We start from the raw sequence: 24,851 nt of genomic DNA on the forward strand, positions 1-24,851 counted from the left end.
TTCGTTTGTGTGTAAAGTATTGGAAAAGGTTATAAGAGATAGGATTTATAATCATCTAGAGAGGAATAAGTTGACTACGGATAGTCAACACAGTTTTGTGAAGGATAAGTTGTGCCTCACAAACCTTATTGAATTCTTTGAGAAGGTGACCAAACAGGTGGATGAGGGTAAAGCAGTTGATGTGGTATATATGGATTTCAGTAAATTGTTTGATGAGATTCCCCACAGTAGGCTATTGCACAAATTACAGAGGCATGGGTTTAATGGTGATTTAGTGGTTTGGGTCAGATATTGATTCGCTAAAAGAGGACAGAGGGTGGTAGTTGATGGGAAATGTTAATCCTGGAGTTCAGTTACGAGTGGGGTACTGCAAGGATCTGTTTTGGGACCACTGCTGTTTGTCATTTTCATAAAACCTGGATGAGGGCTTAGAAGGATGGGTTAGTAAATTTGCAGATGACAGTAAGGCTGGTGGAGTTGTGGATAGTGCTGAAGGATGTTGCAGGTTACAGAGAGACAGAGATAAGCTGCAGAGCTGAGATGAGAGATGACAAATAGAGTTTAATGTGGAAAAGTGTGAGGTGATTCACTTTGGAAGGAGCAACAGGAATAAAGAGCACTGGGCTAATGATAAGATTCTTGGTAGTGTAGATGAACAGAGAGATCTTTGTGTCCAGGTACACAGATCCCTGAAAGTTGCCACTCAGGTTGATAGGGTTGTTAAGAAGGCATACAGTTGTTAGCTTTTATTGATAGAGGGATTAAGTTTTAGAGTCATGAGGTTATGCTGCAGCTGTACAAAACTCCAACTCTACACTTGGAGTATTGTGTACAGTTCTGGTCACTGCGTTATAGGAAGGATGTGAAGCTTTGGAGAGGTGCAGAGGAGATTTACCAGGGTGTTGCCTGATATGAAAGGAAGGTTTTACAAAGAAAGGCTGAGGGACTAGAGGCTGTTTTCGTTAGTGAGAAGAAAGTTGAGAGGTGACTTAATTGAGACATATAAGATATAAAAGGTGGACAGTGAGAGCCTTTTTCCTCAGATGGTGATGGCTAGCACGATGGGACATAGCTTTAAATTGAGGGGTGAGTGATGGAGGTAGTTTCTTTACTCAGCATAGTAGGAGCATGGAGTGCCCTGCCTGCAACAGTAGTAGACTCATCAACGTTAAGGGCATTTAAATGGTTATTGGATAAACATATGGCTGAAAATGGAATAGTGGAGGATAGATGGGCTTAAGTTTGGTTCCACAGGTCGGCACAGCATCGAGGGCTGAAGGGCCTGGACTGCACAGTAATGTTCTGTGTTCTATGTTCAAAGGGGCTACTTTGTTTTGGATGGTATCGAGCTTCGAGTGTTGTTGGAGCTTTAGTCACCCAGGCAAGTGCTAAGTGTTTCATTTCACTCCGACTGTGCCTTGTAGACAATGGACAGGTTAACTTTAGCCCTCCTAGTTCTAGAAACTCCCACATGAAGAAACATCCATTACACGTGCTCTCTGTCAAGACCCTTTAGTATATTGTATATGTTTCAACCAAGTCACCTCTTACTCTCCTAAGCTTCATAGTATACAGGCACAATCTGTCCAATTTCTTCATAAGGTGTTAGCCTAGTAACTGCTTCAAGTGGATTCACGGCCTTTCTTAAATAAGAAGACCTGTACTACATACACACTTGGTCTCACCAATGCTGGTCAAATTGAATCTCAGCATCCTTTTGCATTTCAATTCTCTCACAGTAAACGATCAGATTGTATTAGCTTTGCTAACTTCTGCTTGCTAACCTTCTGAGGTTCATTACCTGCCTACTAAACTGTGATTCATAATCTCTACACAGCGTGCAGTTTTTAAATACTTTCTTTCAAATGTTTTTCCATACTCATTTACACATTCTGATAACTTTTTATGAATCATTTTTGCCTTTTAGGCCTGATTTAATTCCACCCTTCTTTATCCCTCCCCCACCTCCCATGACTTCAACATCCTTGAAAATGTGTGCCACTGAGTAATAGGAAACCAATTTTACTTCAGTGAGCAGAGAACTCTATAAACCACACTTAGAACAGACAATTGACAGCTACATGGGCTACTTATAGGTTGATATTTATAGGAGCCATAAACGAAAGAAGGTCTGTGCCAAATCTGATTACTTTTGGGTCAATGAAGCTTATTTCCAAAACTCATAATGATTTCCTCAGAAAAGAATAAGATTTATTTTATCAGTTTTGACCATATGGTAGCCACAGTGACAATGTCTACATTCTGAGCAATTAGTAATTCCTAAATATATGTAGTGCTAACGTGTGTTCCTTATTCTATATCTATTGCTCTAAGGCATTGTTACAGTTATTGAGCAGAGGCCTGCAATGAAATATCACAAAGTGTTCAGTGTTCTGCCCAGCTAGGGCAGAAAAATTAGTTCAAGTCTGATCTGAGGCAGTTAGGGAACTGTACCAAACAATGTTGCTGTAGTGCATCCTTTAAGGTGACAGAGCAGCAATGTTACCGACTTGTAATTCCGAAACAAATGGACTAATTCATGAGCTCAAATCCCACCATAGCAAAGGAGGGAATTTAAATCACTTCTGGAACGAAATGTTAATTTCAGTAATAATTGCAACAACCCATCTGGTTCATTTGTGTCCTTCCTGGGAGGAAATCTACCATGCTGGTCTGGCCTTACATGTGTTTCCTGATCACAGCAATGTGGGTGACTCGTAACTGCTGTCTGAAGCAGCTTAGAGAGCCATTCAGTTGTATTCAAGAGCAACTGGAAATGAGCAATCAGTGTTGGCTTTGTCCTTGATGCAGAATGGCTGTACCTGAATCACGTGGACTGCAGCAGTTCAAGAAAGTAGGTCACCTCCATCACCTTCACAAGGGCAATTGAGGATGGGCAACCATCCTGTGAATGAATAAACCAAATCTGAAGCAAATAAAATTCTATAGCTCAAGCAAACTTTAAAAAAAAAAGGTTTTTGGTGGTGGAGGCAGCAACCCTCAACCCATTTTAAAAAACGTACCTGGATTCCCACCTGAGGTGCTGTAACTTGGGATCAGTTACAGGAAGTTGGGATTAGAATTGGCAGCTGGCGTTCTTTTGTCCAGTACAGATGCAATGGGCTGAATGGCCCCTTTCTGTGCTCTAATGTTTTGATGATTCTAACACTATACAGTGTTGAGGATGGAGTGACTGAATATTTAGGTTAGTTCCTGCTGTGTCAGCTGAGTGCGCTGTTACGTCCTGGATGGGGTGTCAAGCATCACGAGTGTTTTTGCAGCTGTGAGGTGATAGCCAAATTAAGATTTTTAAAAGAATTATTGTTCATGGGTGTCGCTGGTTGAGCCAACATTTAATGCTGTGTTTGGCCTTGCATACAACTCAGTGGGTTGGTGGGCCAGTTGAGGAGACAGCCATATTGCTGTCTGTCTGGAGTCTTATGTTGGCTAGACTGGGCAAGGATTTTTTTTTCCCTAGAGGACAACAGTGAATCAGACAGGTTAAGGAATATTCCATCATATTCCTGATGTGGATTGTAGTTGGTGAAAAGTCTTTGGAGAATCTGAAGTTGAGTTGCTTCATGGAGAAGACCCAACAGTGGCCACCTCCACCAAATGCAGTGGTATTGTGGCTGACGTACTGCAGGTTAACAATAATTGACATGACCTTGATGTTTAGGCAGAGTGAGGGTGATTAGGTCCACTGCTGTTGGGGTTGGTCAATGCCGCCATTTGAAAATGACTTTCCATTATTGGTACCCAGGTCCAGTTACATGTGGGTATGGTACCCTTCACCACGTCAGTATTGGCAATTGGACTTGAACGCTTTGTAAGCATTAAAATGTTCACTTCTAGCCATGTGATGTGGGTTAGCTCATCGATGTACTGGCTGGATTTTAGACACAGCCCCCAGGAGCTCTCTCTTTCCAGGGGCTGTTTCCGATGTACTACCTTTGCTTACCAGAATCTACTCGAATGATGAGAGTCGAATCTATTGTGAGCGTAGAGTCCAGAACTTGACCTATTGGAAGTAGAGCATTATGAGCAGAACAGTATTGTACATACCATGACTTGCAAACATTTCCTATGAGTTATTTGGGGAGGATGTGGAGAGGGACTTTCCAAAGATGCCATGATACCTGGGTTCACATCTAAAAGTGGAAGATGTCAATATGATCAATACATCATCATAGATTAGTTCCGTGAAAGGTAGAATGAAATAAAATGCCTGCTGGGGTGGATGTGACATGATATCGTTTAATGATTGTAGTCACCCCCCACCTTCAGCGTATCGAGTTTCTTCCTGTGCCAAAATAGCTGTGTGTAAAATTGATTCTATATTTGTCTCTGCCATTGCATATGGTCTTTATGGGGGTGATACAGTGCAGCTTATCTTAGAGTCATACTTTCCGATCCGTATTGTACACTAGAATGCATGGGTTCAGAACTGTGTAATTTCTAACCTGATGAGTGGGCTAACCTGCCACTCAGTGAGTCACTATCAAGTCACGGTCAGCGAATCACTCATTTTGTAATGTATCTTAGAAATACAATGAAGATTAATTAACTCAGACCTTTGCTCTTTCAATTTTCTTCCCTGCAGTCTTGAAGAGAGCAATTTCCATTGATCTATAAACAGAAAATACTGGAAAAAATTGGCCGGTTTGGCAGCATCAGTGGAGAGAGAACCAGAGTTAATGTTTCATGTTGGGTATGACGCTTCTTCAGAACTGAGGAGTCAATCTCCCTGTGTGTTTAAAAGCATTCAAATCCTGTGCCTTTTGAAGAAGAATTCCAAAGACTCATGACACTCTGGGTGAAGAAAAATTCTCCTCATCTCTGTCTGCAATGGGTGACAACTGGACTCAAAATGTTAGCTCTCTTTTTCCCTTCAGAGATGCTGCCAGACCTGTTGAGTTCCTCCAGTATTCATTCTCCCACATCCAGCCTGTCAAGACCCTCAGCACCTAACATGTTCAAAACTCCAGTGGATACAACCCTAGCTTCTCCAGTCTTTTCCAATTATTTGTTGTCCTTGCATACTAAACTTTACCATTCACATATTAGTTTACCTAGATCCCTCTGCATATCTACATTCTGCAATCTCTCACCACTTATTCTTTCTGCCGAAATGGACAATTTCGTATTTTCCCACATTTGCCAGATCTTTGCCCACTCAATTAATCTATATCCCTCTAAAGTTTCTTAAAGTTCTCTTCACAATTTACTTTTTTAATCTGGAAAATCTCAGCAGGTCTGGCAGTATCTGTAAGGAGAGAAAAGAGCTGACGTTTCGAGTCTAACCGACCCTTTGTCAAAGCAGTAGTTTGCTTTTATTTTTTACTTTTTTATATGTCTGAACATCATCTTTGATCCGTTTATCCAAGTCATTTATATCAATGATAAAAACTTGAGGTCACACACCACTTGTCATGTCTTGCCAAGTGACCTGTTTATGACTATTCTGTTTCCTGGTAGCCAACCAATCTTCTGTCCATTAATTAATATCACACCTCTCTCTTACCAATCTTATAAATTAGTGGACACTTAACAATGATTAACAATACTCAGCTCAAAAAGTACATTTATATTATTTGAAAACTGCTATTTCCTAAGTGCCAAAAATCCCATTTCATTTGTTTTTACTTGACCACAGACCACAATTAGCATTATATGAATAAATCAGATTGCTATGTTGCTTAGCTTCTCATCCTGCACATTGTAGTGGTGTTTACCATGTTGGTGAACAAAGATAGAAAGTAATACTGGGAGGGAGGGCCTTGTGCCAGGAAAGATGTAGCATGTGCCAACTGTAGGAATTGGTATCTTTCATTAGGAAGAGAACTGTGTGCCCAGAAATTACTCGCTCATTATCTGCGGACTTTCTTATTCACTCACAGAATGTGCGAGCGTTTATTGTCTGTCCTTAGTTGTCCTTGGGAAGATGGTGATGAGCTGCCTTCTTGAATCGCTGCAGTCTATGTGCTGTGGGTTGACCCACAATGCCATAAGAGAAGGAATTCCAGGATTTTCATCTAGTGACATTGAGGAATGGTGATATTTTTCCAAGGAGAAAGTGAGGGCTGCAGATACTGGTGCTCAGAGTTGAAGAGTGTGATGCTGGAAAAGCACAGTCGGTTAAGCAGTATCTGAGGAACAGGAGAATCGACGTGTCAAATATAAGCATTTCATCAGGAATGAGGCTTGTGGCCCAAGGGGGCCAAGAGATAAATGGGGGGAGGTGGGGCTGGGGGGAGGGAATTCGATAGGTAGATGAAGGTGGGGGTGAAGGTGGTAGGTGAGAGAGGAGAGTTGAGTAAATAGGTGGGAAGGAAGATGGACAGGTTGGATAGTTCAAGAGGGCGGTGTCAAGTTGGAAGGTTAGATCCCCACAAGGTGGGGAGGGGGGGAGGTAGATCAGGAAACTGATGAAATCGACATTGATCCCAAGGTGGAAGATGAGGCGCTGTTCCTCCAGGTGTCGGGTGGTTAGGGTTTGCTGGTGGAGGAGGCCCAGGACTTGCATGTCCTTGGCAGAGTGGGAGGGGGAGTTAAAGTGTTCGGCCATAGGGCAGTGGGATTGGTCAGTGCGGGTGTCCCAGATTCTCTGAAATGTTCCACAAGTTGGCATCCTGTCTCCCCAGTGTAAAGGAGACCACATTGAGAGCAACAGACATAGTAGATGACATGTGTAGATGTACTCTATCGGATGTGGAAGGATCCTTTGGGGCCTTGGACAGAGTTAAGGTGGGAGGTGTGGGGGGCATGGATCTAACAAGGGAGTCGTGGAGGGAATGGTGACTCCGGAACGCAGATAGGGATGGGGAGGGAAATATATCTCTTGTGGTGGGGTCTGTGAGTAAGTGGCAGAAATGATGAAGGATGATGTGATGTACCTGGTGATTGATGGAGTGGAAGTTGAGGGCCGGGATTGGGGGAGGGGATGGATTCTGTCCTTGTTGTGATTGGAGGGGTGGGGTCCAAGGGTAGAGGTGTGGGAAGTGCAGGAGATGTGCTGGAGGGTATTGTCAACCACGTGGGAGGGGAAATTGCAGTCTTTGTAGAAGGAGGCCATCTGGGTTGGTCTATGGTGGAATTGGTCCTCTTGGGAGCATATACGGTGGAAGAATTGGGAATAATATAAAATATAAATCCAAAAAAAATTAAAAATGGGGCGGCATGGTGGCTCAGTGGTTGGCTTTGCTGCCTCTCAGCATCAGGGACCCAGGTTCGATTCCAGCCTCATACGACTGTTTGTGTGGAGTTTGCACATTCTCCCTGTGTCTGCGTGGGTTTCCTCCTGGTGCTCCAGTTTCCTCCCACAATCCAAAGATGTACAGGTTAGCTGAATTGGCCATGCTCAACCGCCCATAGTGTTCAGGGATGGGTGGGTTAGGTGTATGAGTCAGGGGTAAACATCGAGGAATGGGTCTGGATGGGATATTCTTCGGAGGGTCGGTGTGGACTTGGTGGGCTGAAGGGCCTGATTCCATACTGTAGGGATTCTAATACTAATTCTATTTTGAGTTTTGAACGCCCCCAGCCTAGGGAAAAGACCTTTGTTATTCACCTTATCATGCCCCTCATGATTTTATAAACTCCGATAAGGTCTCCCCCAACCTCCTGTTCTCTGATGAAAGAAGTCCCAGCCTATCCAGCCCCTCCTTATAACTCAAGCCCTCCATTTCTGGCAACATCCTGTGAAATATTTTCTGAACCTCTCCAATTTAACAATATCCTTCCCATCTATAGCAGGGTCACCAACATCCTATACAACCTCAACATGTCGTCCTAATTCCTGTACACAAAAATCTGAGCAATGAAGGCAAGCATGCTAAGTGCCTTCTTAACCACCCTGTCTACCTCTGATGCAACTTTCAAGGAACTATATACCTGAATATCCCAAAAATTAAAGGGTGTCACGGGGCTGAGTTGAGTATGGTTGCCATTACGAAAGAGATAGTGCTAGAAAAGTTAAAAAGTCTTAAAATTGATAAATCTCCTGGCCCCGATGGGATACACCCTAGAGTTCTGAGAGAGGTTGCTGAGGAAATAGCAGAGGCATTGGTTGAGATCTTTCAAGAGTCACTGGAGTCAGGAAAGGTCCCGGATGATTGGAAGATGGCTGTTGTAACCCCCTTGTTCAAGAAAGGATCAAGGCAAAAGATGGAAAATTATAGGCCAATCAGCTTAACCTCGGTTGTTGGTAAAATTCTAGAATCCATCATTAAGGATGAGGTTTCTAAATTCTTGGAAGAGCAGAGTCTGATTAGAACAAGTCAACATGGATTTAGTAAAGGGAGGTCATGCCTGACAAACCTGTTGGAATTTTTTGAAGAGGTAACAAGTAGGTTAGACCAGGGAAACCCAGTGGATGTGGTCTATCTAGACTTTCAAAAGGCCTTTGATAAGGTGCCACACGGGAGGCTGCTGAGCAAGGTGAGGGCCCATGGTGTTCGAGGTGAGCTGCTGGGATGGATTGAGGATTGGCTGTCTAACAGAAGGCAGAGAGTTGGGATAAAAGGTTCTTTTTCAGAATGGCAGCCGGTGACGAGCGGTGTCCCGCAGGGTTCGGTGCTGGGGCCACAGCTGTTCGCATTATATATTAATGATTTGGATGAGGGAACCGGGGGCATTCTAGCGAAGTTTGCCGATGATACGAAGATAGGTGGACAGGCAGGTAGTACTGAGGAAGTGGGGAGGCTACAGAAGGATCTAGACAGGTTGGGAGAGTGGTCCAGGAAATGGCTGATGGAATTTAACGTGAGCAAGTGCGAGGTCTTGCACTTTGGCAAAAAGAATAAAAGCATGGACTACTTTCTAAATGGTGAGAAAATTAATAAAGCCAAAGCACAAAGGGATCTGGGAGTGCTAGTCGAGGATTCTCTAAAGGTAAACATGCAGGTTGAGTCTGTGATTAAGAAAACGAATGCAAAGTTGTCTCTTATCTCAAGAGGGTTGGAATATAAAAGCAGAGATGTACTACTAAGACTTTATAAAGCTCTGGTTAGGCCCCATTTGGAGTACTGTGTCCAGTTTTGGTCCCCACACCTCAGGAAGGACATACTGGCACTGGAACGTGTCCAGCGGAGATTCACACGGATGATCCCTGGAATGACAGGTCTAGCATATGAGGAATGGCTGAGGATACTGAGATTGTATTCGTTGGAGTTTAGAAGATTAAGGGGAGACTTAATAGAGACGTACAAAATAATACATGGCTTGGAAAAGGTGGATGCTAGGAAATTGTTTCCGTTAGACGAGGAGACTAGGACCCGTGGACACAGCCTTAGAATTCGAGGGGGTCATTTCAGAACAGAAATGCGGAGACATTTCTTCAGCCAGAGAGTGGTGGGCCTGTGGAATTCATTGCTACGGAGTGCAGTGGAAGCCGGGACGCTAAATGTCTTCAAGGCCGAGATTGATAGATTCTTGTTGTCTAGAGGAATTAAGGGCTACGGGGAGAACACTGGTAAGTGGAGCTGAAATGCGCATCAGCCATGATTGAATGGCGGAGTGGACTCGATGGGCCGAATGGCCTTACTTCCACTCCTATGTCTTATGATCTTATGGAATCCCTAAATCTCTCTGTTCGACAACACTGCCCAGGGCTCTACCATTAACTGTATAAGTCCTTGTTTATTTTACCAAACTGCAATACCTTGCACTTATCTGAATTAAACTCCATCTGCCCCTCCTCAGCCCATTGGACCAGTTGATCAAGATCCCTTTTAAATCTTAGACAATCTTTCTTCACTGTTGACTATGTAATGATTGTAATGTAGCCAGCCAGGTGAACTAGCTAAACATCATAGAATATGGGTCCCCTGATTGGGCCTGTTAATATGGTCCAATCATGGAGCCCTGGCTGCAAGATAAAAAGATATGTCAGATATTCTGACACTCTTGAGAGCTGGCTCTGAGGGAGCCGGGCCAGTGTCAAAGACTCTCCACGTGTGAGTAAAGGGTGATTAGGTGACGGGATGCTGGCCTCTGTGGAGTTATTTCAGGCGATATCACTGATTTGTGTGTCATCAGCAAACCTACTAACCATGCCTCCTAAAATGTCATGCACATTATTTATTTAAATGAGAAGCAGCAGTGGACCTCACAGCGATCCCTGCGGAACACCATTGGTCACAAGGTTCCAATCCAAAAATCAACCTTCTACCACTGTCAAGCCAAATCTGTACTTAATTGGCAAGCTCTCCCAGAATCCCATATAATCTAATTTTACCAAGGCAGGAAAGTGGAGTTAAGGGCGTGATGAGATCTGCCATGATCCTATTGACTAGTAGCAAGCATGAGGCGCTAAATGACCTATTTTTCTCCTAGTTCTTACATAAAGACGGGAAGGAAAGAGCATCTGATTGGAGTTGCAGTCTCTTCCAGGTATTCTTCCCTGATTTGGAACATGGTGTGGGCTGGATAGGAATCCTTGGCAGCCACATTCTGACTGGTGGGCAGCGTGTTGGATCCAGGTGGTCAGTAGTACAGAATCGTTATGGTGCAGCCACATTCTGACTGGTGGGCGGCGTGTTGGATCCAGGTGGTCAGTTGTACAGAATCGTTATGGTGCAGCCACATTCTGACTGGTGGGCGGCGTGTTGGATCCAGGTGGTCAGTTGTACAGAATCGTTATGGTGCAGCCACATTCTGACTGGTGGGCGGCGTGTTGGATCCAGGTGGTCAGTTGTACAGAATCGTTATGGTGCAGCCACATTCTGACTGGTGGGCGGCGTGTTGGATCCAGGTGGTCAGTTGTACAGAATCGTTATGGTGCAGCCACATTCTGACTGGTGGGCGGCGTGTTGGATCCAGGTGGTCAGTTGTACAGAATCGTTATGGTGCGGCCACATTCTGACTGGTGGGCGGCGTGTTGGATCCAGGTGGTCAGTTGTACAGAATCGTTATGGTGCGGCCACATTCTGACTGGTGGGCGGCGTGTTGGATCCAGGTGGTCAGTTGTACAGAATCGTTATGGTGCAGCCACATTCTGACTGGTGGGCGGCGTGTTGGATCCAGGTGGTCAGTTGTACAGAATCGTTATGGTGCGGCCACATTCTGACTGGTGGGCGGCGTGTTGGATCCAGGTGGTCAGTTGTACAGAATCGTTATGGTGCAGAAAGTGGTCATTCAGACCTTCATTCCTGCACCAGCTTCTTCAAACATCTATCAATCTCCTGCTTTGTCCCCGTGCACCTTATGTTTATCCAAATAATGACCCAAAGCTCTCTTAAGTGCCTCAGTTGTACCTGCCACCTTCACATTCTCAGGCAGTGCACTTCATGACCGTGACTAGTCACTAAGTGTGAAAGGGTTTCCTCACTTCACCCCTGCTTCTTTTCTGGAGCATTTTAGATCTATGCCATCTCGTTCTTGTTCCTTTTACGGGTGGAACAGTTTCTCCTTATCTGCTCTATCCAGCTCAGTCTTGATTTTCAGGACTTCTATCAGATCTCCTCCTAGTCTTCTTTTCACAGCTTCTTCTATCCTCGGAGCTGAAGGTTCTCATTCTGGAACCATTCTCGCAAACTACCTCTGCACCCTCTCCACACCCTTCCTCTCACTTGGCTCACACAGTCATCTACAATACTCCAGTTGAGCTCTAACAAGTGTCTTATACAAGTTCAACATCACTTCCTTACCTTTGTACTTTGGGTCACAGGGATTGGAACATCCATCAAAGAAGGGACTGGTGATGCTGAACCCAAGAGCATTTCAAGGGTAGAATACCGACATTGTTACAGACACCTTTTTGAACCTGGCTTGACCTTGCTTGCTTCAAACATGTTAACGGTCTTGCAAATAGCAGTTGATCGCCATAGCTTCTTGTGTACAGATTTTTCTTTTGATTAATGCATTATGTTAACCTGGGGTTGGTTAGCTCAGTTGGCTGGATGGCTGGTTTATTATGCGGTGTGATGCTAACAGCATGTGTCCAATTCCTGCAGCAGCTAAGGTTACCATGAAGGACTTTCCTTCTCACCTTCTCCCCTTGCCTCAGGCGCAGTGACCGTCAGGTTAACCCACCACCAGTTGTCTCTGGTTAATGAGAGTGCAGCCCTATGGTCCAGTAGGACTATGCAAAGGTGAGTCCTGCAGATGCTGGAGATTACAGTCAAGAGTGTGGTGCTGGAAAAGCACAGCAGGTCAGGCAGCATTTGAGGAGCAGGAAAATCGAATTGCTGTGCTTTTCCAACACTCTCGACTCCAGTAGGACTATGGCAACTTTACCTTTATGTTAACCAGCCTTTCTTCAATTGTATTCTGCAGATCCCAATACCGTCCTGAACTATGAAGGGATTTCTCTACTTATTGTAATGGCCACGTGCAGTTACTTTGGAATATTAACAGGCTTTGGAGCTTTCATTCTCAGCTTCCTGGGATCAAGACATCCACTTTTGTTTAACTTGCCGATTACGCTGCATTTTATAACAGGTAAACATTTTCTTTGTTTTATGTTTTCAGCTTTTTACGTGTCTCCCTATTTTACAGGTTCACTGCAGATGGTCAGAGATTGATGAGGATCATGTCCAGACTAGAGAATTTTCCCTCTGGGAATAACAGGATAGGATGGGGTTGTTTTCGTTTGAAGGGAAGGTTTAATTGAGGCAAATAAAATAATGAGAGACCAGAGTGGACAGGCTCCCTCCATGATCAGAGAAGTCAAGAAGTGAAGATTTAAAGTAATCTGCAGACTAGTTAGAGGAAATGTTTGAGGAGAAATGTTTTCAATTAGAAACCAGCAGCATACTGAACTTACTGCTAGAAAAAGTGGGTTAAGCTGAAATCCTCATTGCATGTAAAAGACACTTGAATATGTACTTGTGTAACCTACACAGTGGGTAAATGGCATTAGGGTGGATTGCTATCTTTCTTTTGGCATAGACATAATGGCCTCACATGTTGTAAATTTTCTCTGTTTCTGATTCTAATCTTACCACTCCTCTGGTGATTTCAGTTGAGGCAGCCTGTCCTCTAAGTCAGACAGAATTGTGTTCAATTCTCTCTCCAGGGACTGGAGCAGTTCTGAGGGAGTGCTGCACTGACAGCAGGGCTGTCTATCAGATGAGAAGTGAACATTGAACCCCATCTGGCCCCCTCATCAGTCAGATTTATAAGATTCCATGGCATTATTTAGACAAAGAAAATTCTCTTGGAGCCCTGTCCATAATTTGTCTGACAAACAATTAAAAACATTATTAAATTGTTGTGTGTGAAAGTATGAAATGTGCAAATTGGCCACTGAATTTTCTACATGGCAACAATGACTAAACTTTAAAGTATACAGATTGGACCTCCCTAATCTGACACTCTCTGGTTCACAAACCTCTGAAATCCAGTACGTTAGGTCTTGCCTGTCATGGCTGTACATTGATCTTCTTTCAGGTTTTGTTGCACTGTCTCCAGATTGAATGTGCTAAAAACAAGGTTTCCCTGTTCAATTGGAACATCATTCATCCATTGATACAAGGCAAGATGAGGTCTTTGTGGAATAAAGTGTTTATGCATATTCAGTTTGTTGGCTGAAACAATTTCATCAGGTCATCAGTCACTGACCATGTTATTGAATTGCGTAACCTAATCCCAAACTAATGTTCTGAGGGACATGGATTTGAATCCCAAAGTGCTTGTGCTCAGATAATAGTCTGAAGATTATTTCCTTTGGGGTTCTGCTTAAGGTAGTACCAAACTGCACGCAGTCCCTCAGCATCTTTCAGAACGTCTTTCCTCTTTGTACCTATTTTGTTGGTACCTAAATATACCACAACAATTGAACCTTTCCCTCTCACTCCAAGTTCCTCTGCAGCCCACATGTGGTATCCTTAACCATAGCACTAGGCAGGCAGCACAATCTTCAGGACTCTTAATCCTGATTTCGACCCACTAGAGGCATCAGAACCATGTGTTTCTGTTGTGGTAATAAAACTCAACTTTCTAAGCATTCAGTAATGAACTGTCAGGTTAGCTGATAGTTATGTAACTTAAGGTTCATGCTTTCTTGGTAAAGCTGTCTTTAAATCACTACTAAAAATAATTTTCTAACCTTTGTGTAAAAAATCTTGAGTTGCAGAAATGAAACTACAAATCATTTTTTCCTCCACTTTTGAATCCAAGTTCCCAAATAATAATATGCTGCAAATCTACATCACAAATAGCAGGAATGTTGTCTTACTGGAATTTGACTGCAGTTACAACATTTGGAATTTTGTATGTCAGTCATGGCGATGGTATATTTTCAAGTCAAGATCCCTGGAATGGTTGGTCTAACATATGAGGAACGGCTGAGGATCCTGGGATTGTATTCATTGGAGTTTAGAAGGTTAAGGGGAGACTTAATAGAGATGTACAAGATAATACATGGCTTGGAAAGGGTGGACGCTAGGAAATTGTTTCCGTTAGGTGAGGAGACTAGGACCCGTGGACACAACCTTAGAATTAGAGGGGGTAAATTCAGAACAGAAATGCGGAGACATTTCTTCAGCCAGAGAGTGGTGGGCCCGTGGAATTCATTGCCGCAGAGTGCAGTGGAAGCCGGGACGCTAAATGTCTTCAAGGCAGAGATTGATAGATTCTTGTTGTCTCGAGGAATTAAGGGCTACGGGGAGAATGCGGGTAAGTGGAGTTGAAATGCCACAAAGTAGAATCCGTACAAAATAAAGCAGGATCCTTTCCACCTCGTTAAACATTAACTTCCTCTGTATATGCCATAAAGAAAACCCCCTACATCAATTGAATGGCGGAGTGGACTCGATGGGCCGAATGGCCTTACTTCCACTCCTATGTCTTATGGTCTTAAGTAGGTGTGTGATTTGGAAGGGAACTTGCAAGTGGTGGTGTTCCCATGTGTTTGGTGTCTTTGTTCCTTTAAGTAACATGGGTTGTATGTTTTGAAAGTGCTGTTGATGAAGCTTTGGCTAATTGATGTAGGGGGTTTTCTTTATGGCATATACAGAGGGAGTTAATGTTTAACGAGGTGGAAAGGATCCTGCTTTATTTTGTACGGATTCTACTTTGTTGATTGTCATTGGACCTGTACTTACCCAGGCAAGTGGAGATTCGGTTGCAATCGTTATAGGTGGTCGATAGGTTTTGGGACGTTGGGGTTGAGTTACTTGCTTCGAATATGCAACATGTTCTTGGAGCCACAGTGTTTATGTGGCTGATCCACTTATGTTTCTGGTCAATAATAAGCAGCTAGGATGTTAATGCGGTAGTAATCAGTGATGGTAATGCCATTGAGTGTCAAGGGGAGAGTGTTAAATTGGAGGTGTACATTTCTTGCCATATATGTGGCTTGAATGTTACTTGCAACAAATTGGCCCAAGCTTTTCCAGATCTTGTTACATGCAAGCATGGACTGCTTCCTTGTCTGAAGAGTTATGAATGGTGCTGAACACTGTGCAATCATCAGTGAACATCCACACTTCTGACCTTATGATGGAACAAAAGTCATTGATGAAGCAGCTGAAGATGGTTGGGCTGAGGACACTATCCTGAGGAACTCCTGCAGAGATGTCCCAGAGCTGAGGTGATTGACCTCCAACAACCACACCATCTTCCTTTTCTCCAGCTATGATTCCAACCATAGAGATGGAAACCATAGAGATTCTCTATGGAATCCTGAGGTCCAAATCATCCATGCCAACTAGATATCCTTACCCAATCAGTCTCATTTGCCAACACTTGGCCCCAAGCACTCTTAAACCCTTCCTATTCATATACCCATCCAGATGCCTTTTAAATGTTGTAATTGTACCAGCCTCCACCACTTCCTCTGGCAGTTCATTCCATACACACACCACCCTCTGCATGAAAAAGTTGCCTCTTCGGTCCCTTTTAAGTTCTTCCCCTCTCGCCCTAAACCTGCACCTTCTAGTTCTAGAGAAAAGACATTGTCTATTTACCCAACCATGCTCCTCATGATTTTATAAACCTCTATAAGGTCACCCCTCAGCCTCTTACACTCCAGGACAAAGAGGAAGCTTTCCTCTCATTCCCATTGAATTTCCCATGCCCATTTTGCTAGGGCTCCTTGATGCCACACTAGGTTAATGGTACCAATGCTGCCTTGATGTCAAGGGCAGACATTCAAACCTCACCTCTCAAATTCAGCCTTTTCTTCAGCAGGCTTCCCTGAACTGGTAACCAAGCCAACCTTAACTGCCTGCAAAATACTGTTCAAACAGCCACAGAGAGTGACAAAGGGGAGTGAACAAGTCTGACAATTAACTGAAACCACATAATTTACAAGGAATGCCTTGTTGAAAATACTTTCAATATATCTGTTCATTGATCATTTAAAAACAAAAGATACCTCTGCTGAACTTGAATTCCGAAGGATTGCAAAAACATTATTGTTGAGGATTTGAAATAAATTAATAAAAATATGAAACCTTCATAACATGCAGCTTATCTATGTCTCTCTGTAACCTACAACATCCTTCATCACTATCCATAACTCCACCAACCTTAGTGTCATCTGCAAATTTACTAACCCACCCTTCTACGCTGTCATCCAGGTCGTTTATAAAAATGACAAACAGCAGTGGACCCAACACTGACCTTGCGGTACACCACTAGTAACTGGACTCCAGGATGAACATTTCCCATCAACCACCACCCTCTGTCTTCTTTCAGCAAGCCAATTACTAATCCAAACTGCTAGATCTCCCACAATCCCATTCCTCCGCATTTTGTGCAATAGCCTACTGTGGGGAAACTTATCAAACATCTTGCTGAAATCCATATACACCACATCAATCGGTTTACTCTCATCTACCTGTTTGGTCACTTTCTCAAAGAACTCAATAAGGTTTGTGAGGCACGACCTGCCCTTCACAAAACTGTGCTGACTATCCCTAATCAAATTATTCTTTTCTAGATGATTATAAATCCTATCTCTTATAACCTTTTCCAACACTTTACCAACTACTGAAGAAGGGCTCACAGGTCTATAATGCCAGGGTTGTCGCTACTCCCCTTCTTGAACAGGGGAACCACATTTGCTATCCTCCAGTCTTCTGGCACTGTACTGAAAGAACTTGGCAAAAGACAAGACTAGTTGTAGAGCATTGGTGTTCAGTACTTAATACTAGGTTTAGAGCCCACGGAGTTGTATTCCGTACACTCTGCTGTTACTTTGATATCGCGGGAAAGAGAGGACTGCAGACGCTGGAGATCAGAGTCAAACAGTCTGGTGCTAGGAAAACACAGCCGATCATGCAGCATTCAAGGAACAGGAGAGTCAACCTTTTGAGCATAAGCTCACCAAGAAGGTGGCAGTCCCGATGAAGAGCTTCTGCTTGAAATGTCGACTCTTTGGCTCCTCGGATGCTGCCTGACTGGTTGTGCTTTTCCAGCACAACACTTTTTGACTCTGTTACTTTGATATCGTACGGAGTGAAACAGATTAGCTGAAGACCAGCATTGTTAGTGGCTCAGGTGGGGGCTGAGATGGATTATCTACTTGGTGCAAGTGATTAAAGTTGAATGGTTGGAACGCTCATTCCATTTTGCTTCTTTATTCCTCTTGTGGGCTACAATCCAAAAATTTAGTGTCTTGTTTTGCACTGTTGTCTTATTAAATTTATTTTATAAATGAAAACTTTTTATAAATTTTATAAATTATAAAACAGGGAGGGAATTTATTTTCTTGGAATTTAAAAATGGGTCCTTTGGAAAGAGCAGCCATAATTAGCCTGGTGAAATGGAGGTTGGTGGTCATTGCAATTATGCACTTTAACAAAACAGTTGTCAGAACCACGCTATCGTCCAGCTGATGGTGAACTGATGGACTGTGTTAATGAGATTGGAAAAGCAGCAGAAAGGGCAAACCAAGGAGTGGTGAGAGAAGACACAAGAAGACTTGGAGCTAGAGGCTGAAAATAAAGGAAAACAACAAATTCTTGAGAAATAGAAAGTCAAAAAGTAAGGAAGAAAGAAAGAAAAATAGATCTGTTCCCAGTGAAGATGCACTGTGGAAATGTGAAAGCATTAGAGCTACACTGATATTATTTTATTTGCCACTCATTATGATTTCATTGTGCCATGCAGGTTAAAAATAGCTAAGCTTTCTAAAAATCTGGACATCAGTTCCTCTGCCATTTTTTAAAACATATATATTGCTTCAAATAGAGGCCTGTGGTAAACTTGACAAGTTGTGTCCCATCACTGGGTTCCAATTATTTTCAGTCCTAACTCTGAAATTTCTATAGCGCTCAGCCAGGCTGGCAGACCTCAATGGTGGGAGAAAGTGAGGACTGCAGACGCTGGAGACCAGAGTTGAAAACTGTGGTGCTAGAAAAACACAGCAGGACAGGCAGCATCCGAGGAGCAGGAGAATAGATGTTTCGGGCATAAGCCCTTCTTCCTTATGCCCGAAACGTCAACTCTCCTGCTCCTCAGATGCTGCCTGTCCTACTGTGTTAGACCTCAATGGTGGAAAGTTACTCAGAATAAAAAGTTGGTAAAATTTGGATTCATGCTTCAGATATCTGAAGGTACCTGTAAAGTATAATGAGAGGTAATGGGTATCAAACAGTAAAGCGTGGAATGCAGAAGAAAGCACTATAAGGGGGCCTTAATAAATGCCAAACCTCTGGGAGGTGTTTATAGGTGTTAATGACCAAATAGATTCTGTAGGTATTATGACACGGGGTAAAACCCTCTGCTAATTTAAACCAGACACACACAAACGTTCATCTCGCCTCAGAATCTGTAAAAGAATGAGTGACAAAGAACTACCAAATCCCACTATTTAAAGAAAAGTTATTAATTTATTCTTTATGTCCAAGAAAAAAAGAGAACATTAAACAATAGCTATCAATGCTGTAATCCTCCTTTGTCTTAACGATTTATTGACCTCCCACTCTACCACAATATACTGATCCGATAAAACTCCTCAATTAAGATTTACAAAACAATTCAAATTTCAAAACCAGTCAGCGGTGTCGATTCTCCTCTGAATCTTCCTCTGTAGATGAAAAATCTTCGTCTGACTCAAGGTTTTTTCTTCCGTCTTCTGCTGCACAGATTTCATATGAACAGGTACCTTTCAGAGACTGATTCTGTGGGCCTTTTTGCTTGTTAGTGCGCTTTGCCATTCTGGCTAACTGTTCAAAATGCCTGATTTTTATACACCAAAAAATCAGATCGTCTCATTGGTTTGATATTATCAAAACAATAAAATTCGAATTTGATTGGATTTTGGTATCTTGGGGCATAATTTAAACTGATAAGCCAAATTTGAATTTGACTGGATTTTGGTATCTGGGGTATAAATTAAACTGATTGGCCAAATTCAAGTATGTTATGTAACATAGCAACTCAACTCCAGCTATTTGTTTCACAGGGAAATGTTACCGTTTTAAATTTTTCAGCACACTCTGTGCTTGTTAAGTCCTTGCCAGCTTTCATTCTCTCTTAAAGGTACAGTACGTGCCTATAACTTCATAACACAGACAAGACGAAAGTGAGAGATTTGGAGAACCAAGAGATCACAGACATGCTATTCTGATATTCAGGCTAGACCCAGTCATTTTCTTTCATTAAGAACCCATAAGAGAATGTGCTATCAGTAAAGTGCGTGCTATGCAGAAACTCGGTGAATTAAAGAGCTAAATTTCCTTTGGTACCCTACAAGTTAATGGGTTCATGTAAAGTTCTGTTGCAATTTTGAAGCAGTTACTTATTCTGTGTGGATGAATGACCTAATTAAAATGACATGTTATGAATTTTATGCAAATGAATTTGACAGTGCACTAACAGACAAAATGAAATCCTGCAGGAAACCTAAACCAGATGGGACATGACTCTTAACGTTCTGAAGGAAATATGAGAGGAAGGAGCTGATGCTCAGATCAATGTTTAGCAGTTCTGTAGTCACAGGAATTGTGCTGAAGAACTCGACATCAGTCAGCAAGCAGAGGGAGACACGAGCACAGAAAATGGAGGGTTTAATTTCAGTAGTGAGGGATATGTTTGAATATGTGGGTTTGAGGATAGGAGGAAAACTGGCAAATCATTATTAATCACGGATTAGTAAGGCAGCACAGTAGCTCAGGGACCCAGGTTCGATTCCAGCCTTGGGTGACAGTCTGTGTGGAGTTTGCATGTTCTCCCTGTGTCTGTGTGGGTTTCCTCTGGGCGCTCTGGTTTCCTCCTTCAGTCCAAAGATATGCAGGTATGGTGAATTGGCCATACTAAATAGCCCTGTAGTGTCCAGGCTAGGTGGGTTAGCCATTATAAATGCAATGTTGGAGGGATAAGGGGGGGCTGGGTGTGGGTGGGATGCTCTTTGGAGGGTTGGTGCAGACTTGATGGACCGAATGGCTTATTTCTGCAGCATAGAGATCCAATGATTCTATGATTATTTCCTCACATTTCTTGGAATGAATAGCATCCACTATTTTTATTGCTGTACTTGTCTTATAAGTAGCACTTTGCTATTTGTCTAATTTTAGCATTGTCTCCAAATCTTTAATCATTCCCAATGGCATCTATGTAAATATATACACATTGTGCAAGTTTTTAAAATCCTCCATATCTGCCAACTCCTGTGAGAGTTGATTACAGGTTTTGAAAAAGTACAGTATGATACCAAAATTGGTCATACAGTAGGCAGTGAAGAAGGTTATCTAAGAGTACAATGAGATATTGATTAACTGGCCCACTGGGCTGAGGAGTATCAGATAGAGTTTAATGTGATGTGTTGCATTTTGATAAGACAAACCAATATGGGACTTCCACAGTTAATGGGAGGGCCCTGGGACTGTTGTTGAACAGAGAGACCTAGGGGCGCAGGTACACAGTTTATTGAAAGTTGTGTCACAGGTAGACTAGGTAGTGAAGAAGGTGTTTAGTATGCTTGCTTTACTTGGTCAGAGCATTGAGTAGAAGAGAAAACATTAGTGAGGCTACTTTTAGAATACTGTGTACAATTCTGGTCGCCCTGCTCTAGGAAGTATATTATTAAACTGAAAAGGGTGCCGAAAAGATTTACAAGGATATTAATGAGACTGGAGAGTTTGAGTTATAAAGAGAGGCTGGGACATTTTTCTTTGGAGCATAGAAGGCTGACAAGTGACCTTATAGAATTTATAAGCTCATGAGAGGCATAGATAAGGTTAATAGCCAAGGTCTTTAACCCAGCATAAGGGAGTCAAAACTAGAGGGTGTAGGTTTAAGGTGAGAGGGGCAATATTTAAAAGAGACCTAAGGGGCAACTTTTTCACACAGACAATGGTGTATATATGGAATGAACTGCCAGAGGGTCCCTTCCACTGCTACCTGCCACCAAGCAGATTCATCCCTCCCATTGACCAATAAGCTCATACCTTCTGCATGTCTTCACCTATCCCCACTTCACCACTCTGCCCCCACTTCTCCTTATATCTGCAACTCCCCCCCCCCCCCCCGCCCCCCACATCCACCCCCAGTCCTGAAGAAGGGTTACACCTGAAACATCAACTTCTCCACCTCCTGAAGCTGCCTGGTTTGCTGTCTTCTTCCAGCCTCCTGCTTGTCTGCTTTGGATTCCAACATCTGCAGATTTTTTTTGTCTCAGAGGAAGTGGTAGACGCAGGTACAATTACAGTGTTTAAAAGACACTTGCACAGGTACATGAATAGGGAAGGTTTAGAGAGATATGGGCCAAATGTAGGCAAATGGGACTCGTTCAGTTTATGAAACCTGATCAGCATGGGCAAGTTGACTGAAGGGTCATTTTCCATGCTGTATGACTCTATGTCTCTGGAGCCCATAAGGAGCAGTTGTTAGGAGTTAGTAGCAATGGATCTTGATGTTCTTTACAGTATTGAAATTAATAACCTCAAGCAAGGAAAAGATGCATTCCAAATTCCAGTTGAAAAATGTGAAAGGTTAAATAGTGAAATTTTGACAAGACAGCAACAAAGGCCAAAATATATTTATTGTGATTGTTGAGTTTGACATATTTTGATTTCCTGTGGGCATGTTGGGGGTTCTGAAGCAATGCAACATTCAGAATTTCTCCTTTGTATTCTATACAGAATCAACACCTGAGTTGAATATCTGATTATTGCTTGCTGTCAATACTATTCTGAATGTGCATTAATCAGCCTTTAATTTGCCACATTTTGGATAGTTCCTTAAATGCACTTTCATTTGGCAATGCATTTGGCTCTTGATAAATTCATTCGATGAGGGCATAGCTGGCTAGACCAGCATTTATTGCCCATCCCTAATTGCACATTGCTGTAGGTCTGGAGTCACGTGTCGGCCAGGCCAGGTAAAGATGGCAGTTTCTTTCCCTAAAGGACATGGTTCCATGATCATCTTTAGACTCTTAATTCTAGATTTTTATTGGATTTAAATTTCATCATCTGCTGTGGCAGGATTTGAACCCAGCTTCCCAGAACATTACCTAGGTCTCAGGATTAATAGTCCAGCAATAATACCATTAGAGTGTCACGTCTTCAATTACTGGACTTGCTTCCCTTACCACCTGCCTCATTTATCCTATCTCTAATCTGTGGGTAGGTGAAATTCTGTGCATATACAGTTATATAGAAATGGAAGTTGCTAGTGCAACCATTCACATATTGTTAAGGTGACCCTCAGCCAGTGTGTTACAAGACTTTCTCTGATTAAGTCTTTTGAAGAGTCTAGGGACTTGTGTAGATATGAGGTTATCTCAACTTAGGGTTAACTCAACAGAGACTTGCACAGACTTGGGGAATCTAGGAGATAACATCAGCAATATGAGAGATACCATTACCCCATCAAATATATTGAAAAGTCTTGTTAGAATGAATGATGAGACTGCTTTGATTTTCTGTTTTGCAGCCACTTTGGACATGGTGTCATTGGCACTATGCTCATACCTGTTCTTTCAGGTGAAGACAAAACTGAGGAGAAAGGAATTTCAGAAGATAGCGATGCAGGCAACCCTGGGTGAAAGTTTTGTGATTGCTGTCTTTGGTGTGATGTTCTCAGTAACTGCCTCAGCCTTAAGTCTACACAAGTCCCTGTTGAAGGACCCAAGATTGCTGGGGAGCAGAACAGAAGAAGAGGCCACTCTGGTAACACATGAACAATGCCAAGACAATGACTAGATTTGGCTAAACATCTTGCACTGCATCACCATGTACTTGTTTGGAGCTGTCCGGTTGACCTAGGGTTCTGATCGCATTTTAACTGTGAAGAAATGCAGCACCCAGGGACGTTGGGCAGCCAACACTGCAGAGGGGACTGGTCAGTTTAAAATGAAAAGGGCCAATGGTTTTTACCACTGGTTATTGAAAGCTGAGAAAGAGAAAAGATGCTTTAATGTTTCGCTGATCAGTTTTGTTTTTGTTTTTTATTATTCTTTGACACTAATTGAAGTAGCTTTTCTGCAGGGATTGCTCGATCACTGATCAAAATCAGTAAAAGATACTGAGCTGTACAGTGCAACCTTGACCCCCTGTGTTGTGCTGACTTTATCAGCCTGAGTTATGGCAGCTGATGGAGCATTACGATTAACCTTCATGTCCTGGCTAAAGGTCAAATGGTCAATTCAGATGCTCCTTTGATTCCTGATTGCTATCCAGTGACTTTCATTGTCAATGTTCCCTTTCCTTTTCTGAAGAGTTTCTAATGATCTTTTTCTGTCCCAATGCTCTGACTTCTGGTAAATCAGTATTGGATGACTGATGGACATCAAGTCTGCCCGAATGAATATGGTTGACCAGGGAGCAGAGCTCTCCTCCATTTCAAAGCCACATCTGTCGTTAAAGGAGCATGTTTCCCCTCATGACGGAGTCTAGAGACGTGCAAAGAATTTAAATAAATGACTGCATGTTTCAGAAGGCCTTAAACCTTTGAAATTATTATCTAATCCCGACAGTTGGAGCCGGTGCCTTTGAATATACTGAGTTAGACAGGTTTTTGATTGACAAAGGTTCTGGAGAGGCAGACAGGAAAGTCAAATTGAGATGACAATCAATTCAGCTGTGATTTTATGGAATGGAGGGCAGGCTAAAGGAGCCAAATGGCCTATTCCAGCTCCTATTTTATTGCCTTTTCTTCCCTTACCTTTTATTAATTCAGCTTATTGAGGCCACTTAGGGTCAGATATGTCAGCAGAACAAATGAGGCACAGACGGAGGAGAAAGGGTTAAGAAAAATGGTCATGTCCCAGAGTTCCAAAAGGAGACAGAGGGACAATAGCACTTTCATGTGAACAGTGTTAGTCTAGGAGCAAATAGCTCCTTTCTCATGAGAAGAGTAGACATGCCACCCTAAGATGTTACTGGAGCATTGAACAGATAGGATGTTACAGTAAGTAAAGGTTAGATGTCCCATCAAAACAAGATTAAAGACAGCAGTTGGCCGTCTGTTTGTTTCCCCGTTACCTGTGTGTGTGCCCTGGTGTTAACTTTCCATTTAAACATCATAGTTAAAATTTGACCATGATTGAATGAATGTAATCATATGTATTATAGGTTGCTGGTACATTCAAATCATGTAACGTTCATGTAAAAAGTAATATAAAAATCAGTGTTTTGTAACAGCTCAGGGAGATCCAGTTTCCTCATGGGAAGCATGTTTCTCACTTACAAATGCATGAATAAACACCAGTGAAGCTTCCAAATGTCTCCGCCTGGTTTTTCTGGGTCAAGGTAAGATAAGGAACCCTCCTTTTTCAGGACCAAACTGGAAAATTAGGGTTACTACCAAGATGATGCTGACCAATATTTATATATTGCCTCAAATGCACAGATGGTTGAAAATCCAGTTGACCATCACTGGCATGCTGATGTGGAACTTGGTTACAGTGCTGGAATTGACCAAATGTCTTTGGCCTCACCTCTAAATTTGTTGTC

At 42.6% G+C, this 24,851-nt stretch overlaps 1 protein-coding gene across 2 annotated transcripts in view; it reads left to right on the forward strand.

The window, feature by feature from the left end:
• Nucleotides 1-24,619, forward strand: part of LOC140480988 (uncharacterized) — a 55,395-nt gene extending 30,776 nt beyond the window's left edge. For both annotated transcript variants that reach the window (XM_072576602.1, XM_072576608.1), the window contains 2 exons: nucleotides 12,277-12,441; nucleotides 22,831-24,619. In XM_072576602.1, the coding sequence (XP_072432703.1) occupies nucleotides 12,277-12,441; nucleotides 22,831-23,099 (434 nt within the window). In that variant the 3' untranslated portion in view covers nucleotides 23,100-24,619. The remainder of the gene's footprint in view (nucleotides 1-12,276; nucleotides 12,442-22,830) is intronic.
• The last annotated feature ends 232 nt before the right edge of the window (nucleotides 24,620-24,851 follow it).

The sequence above is a fragment of the Chiloscyllium punctatum genome, chromosome 1 (genome assembly GCF_047496795.1).
Source record: "Chiloscyllium punctatum isolate Juve2018m chromosome 1, sChiPun1.3, whole genome shotgun sequence".
NCBI lineage: Eukaryota > Metazoa > Chordata > Chondrichthyes > Orectolobiformes > Hemiscylliidae > Chiloscyllium > Chiloscyllium punctatum.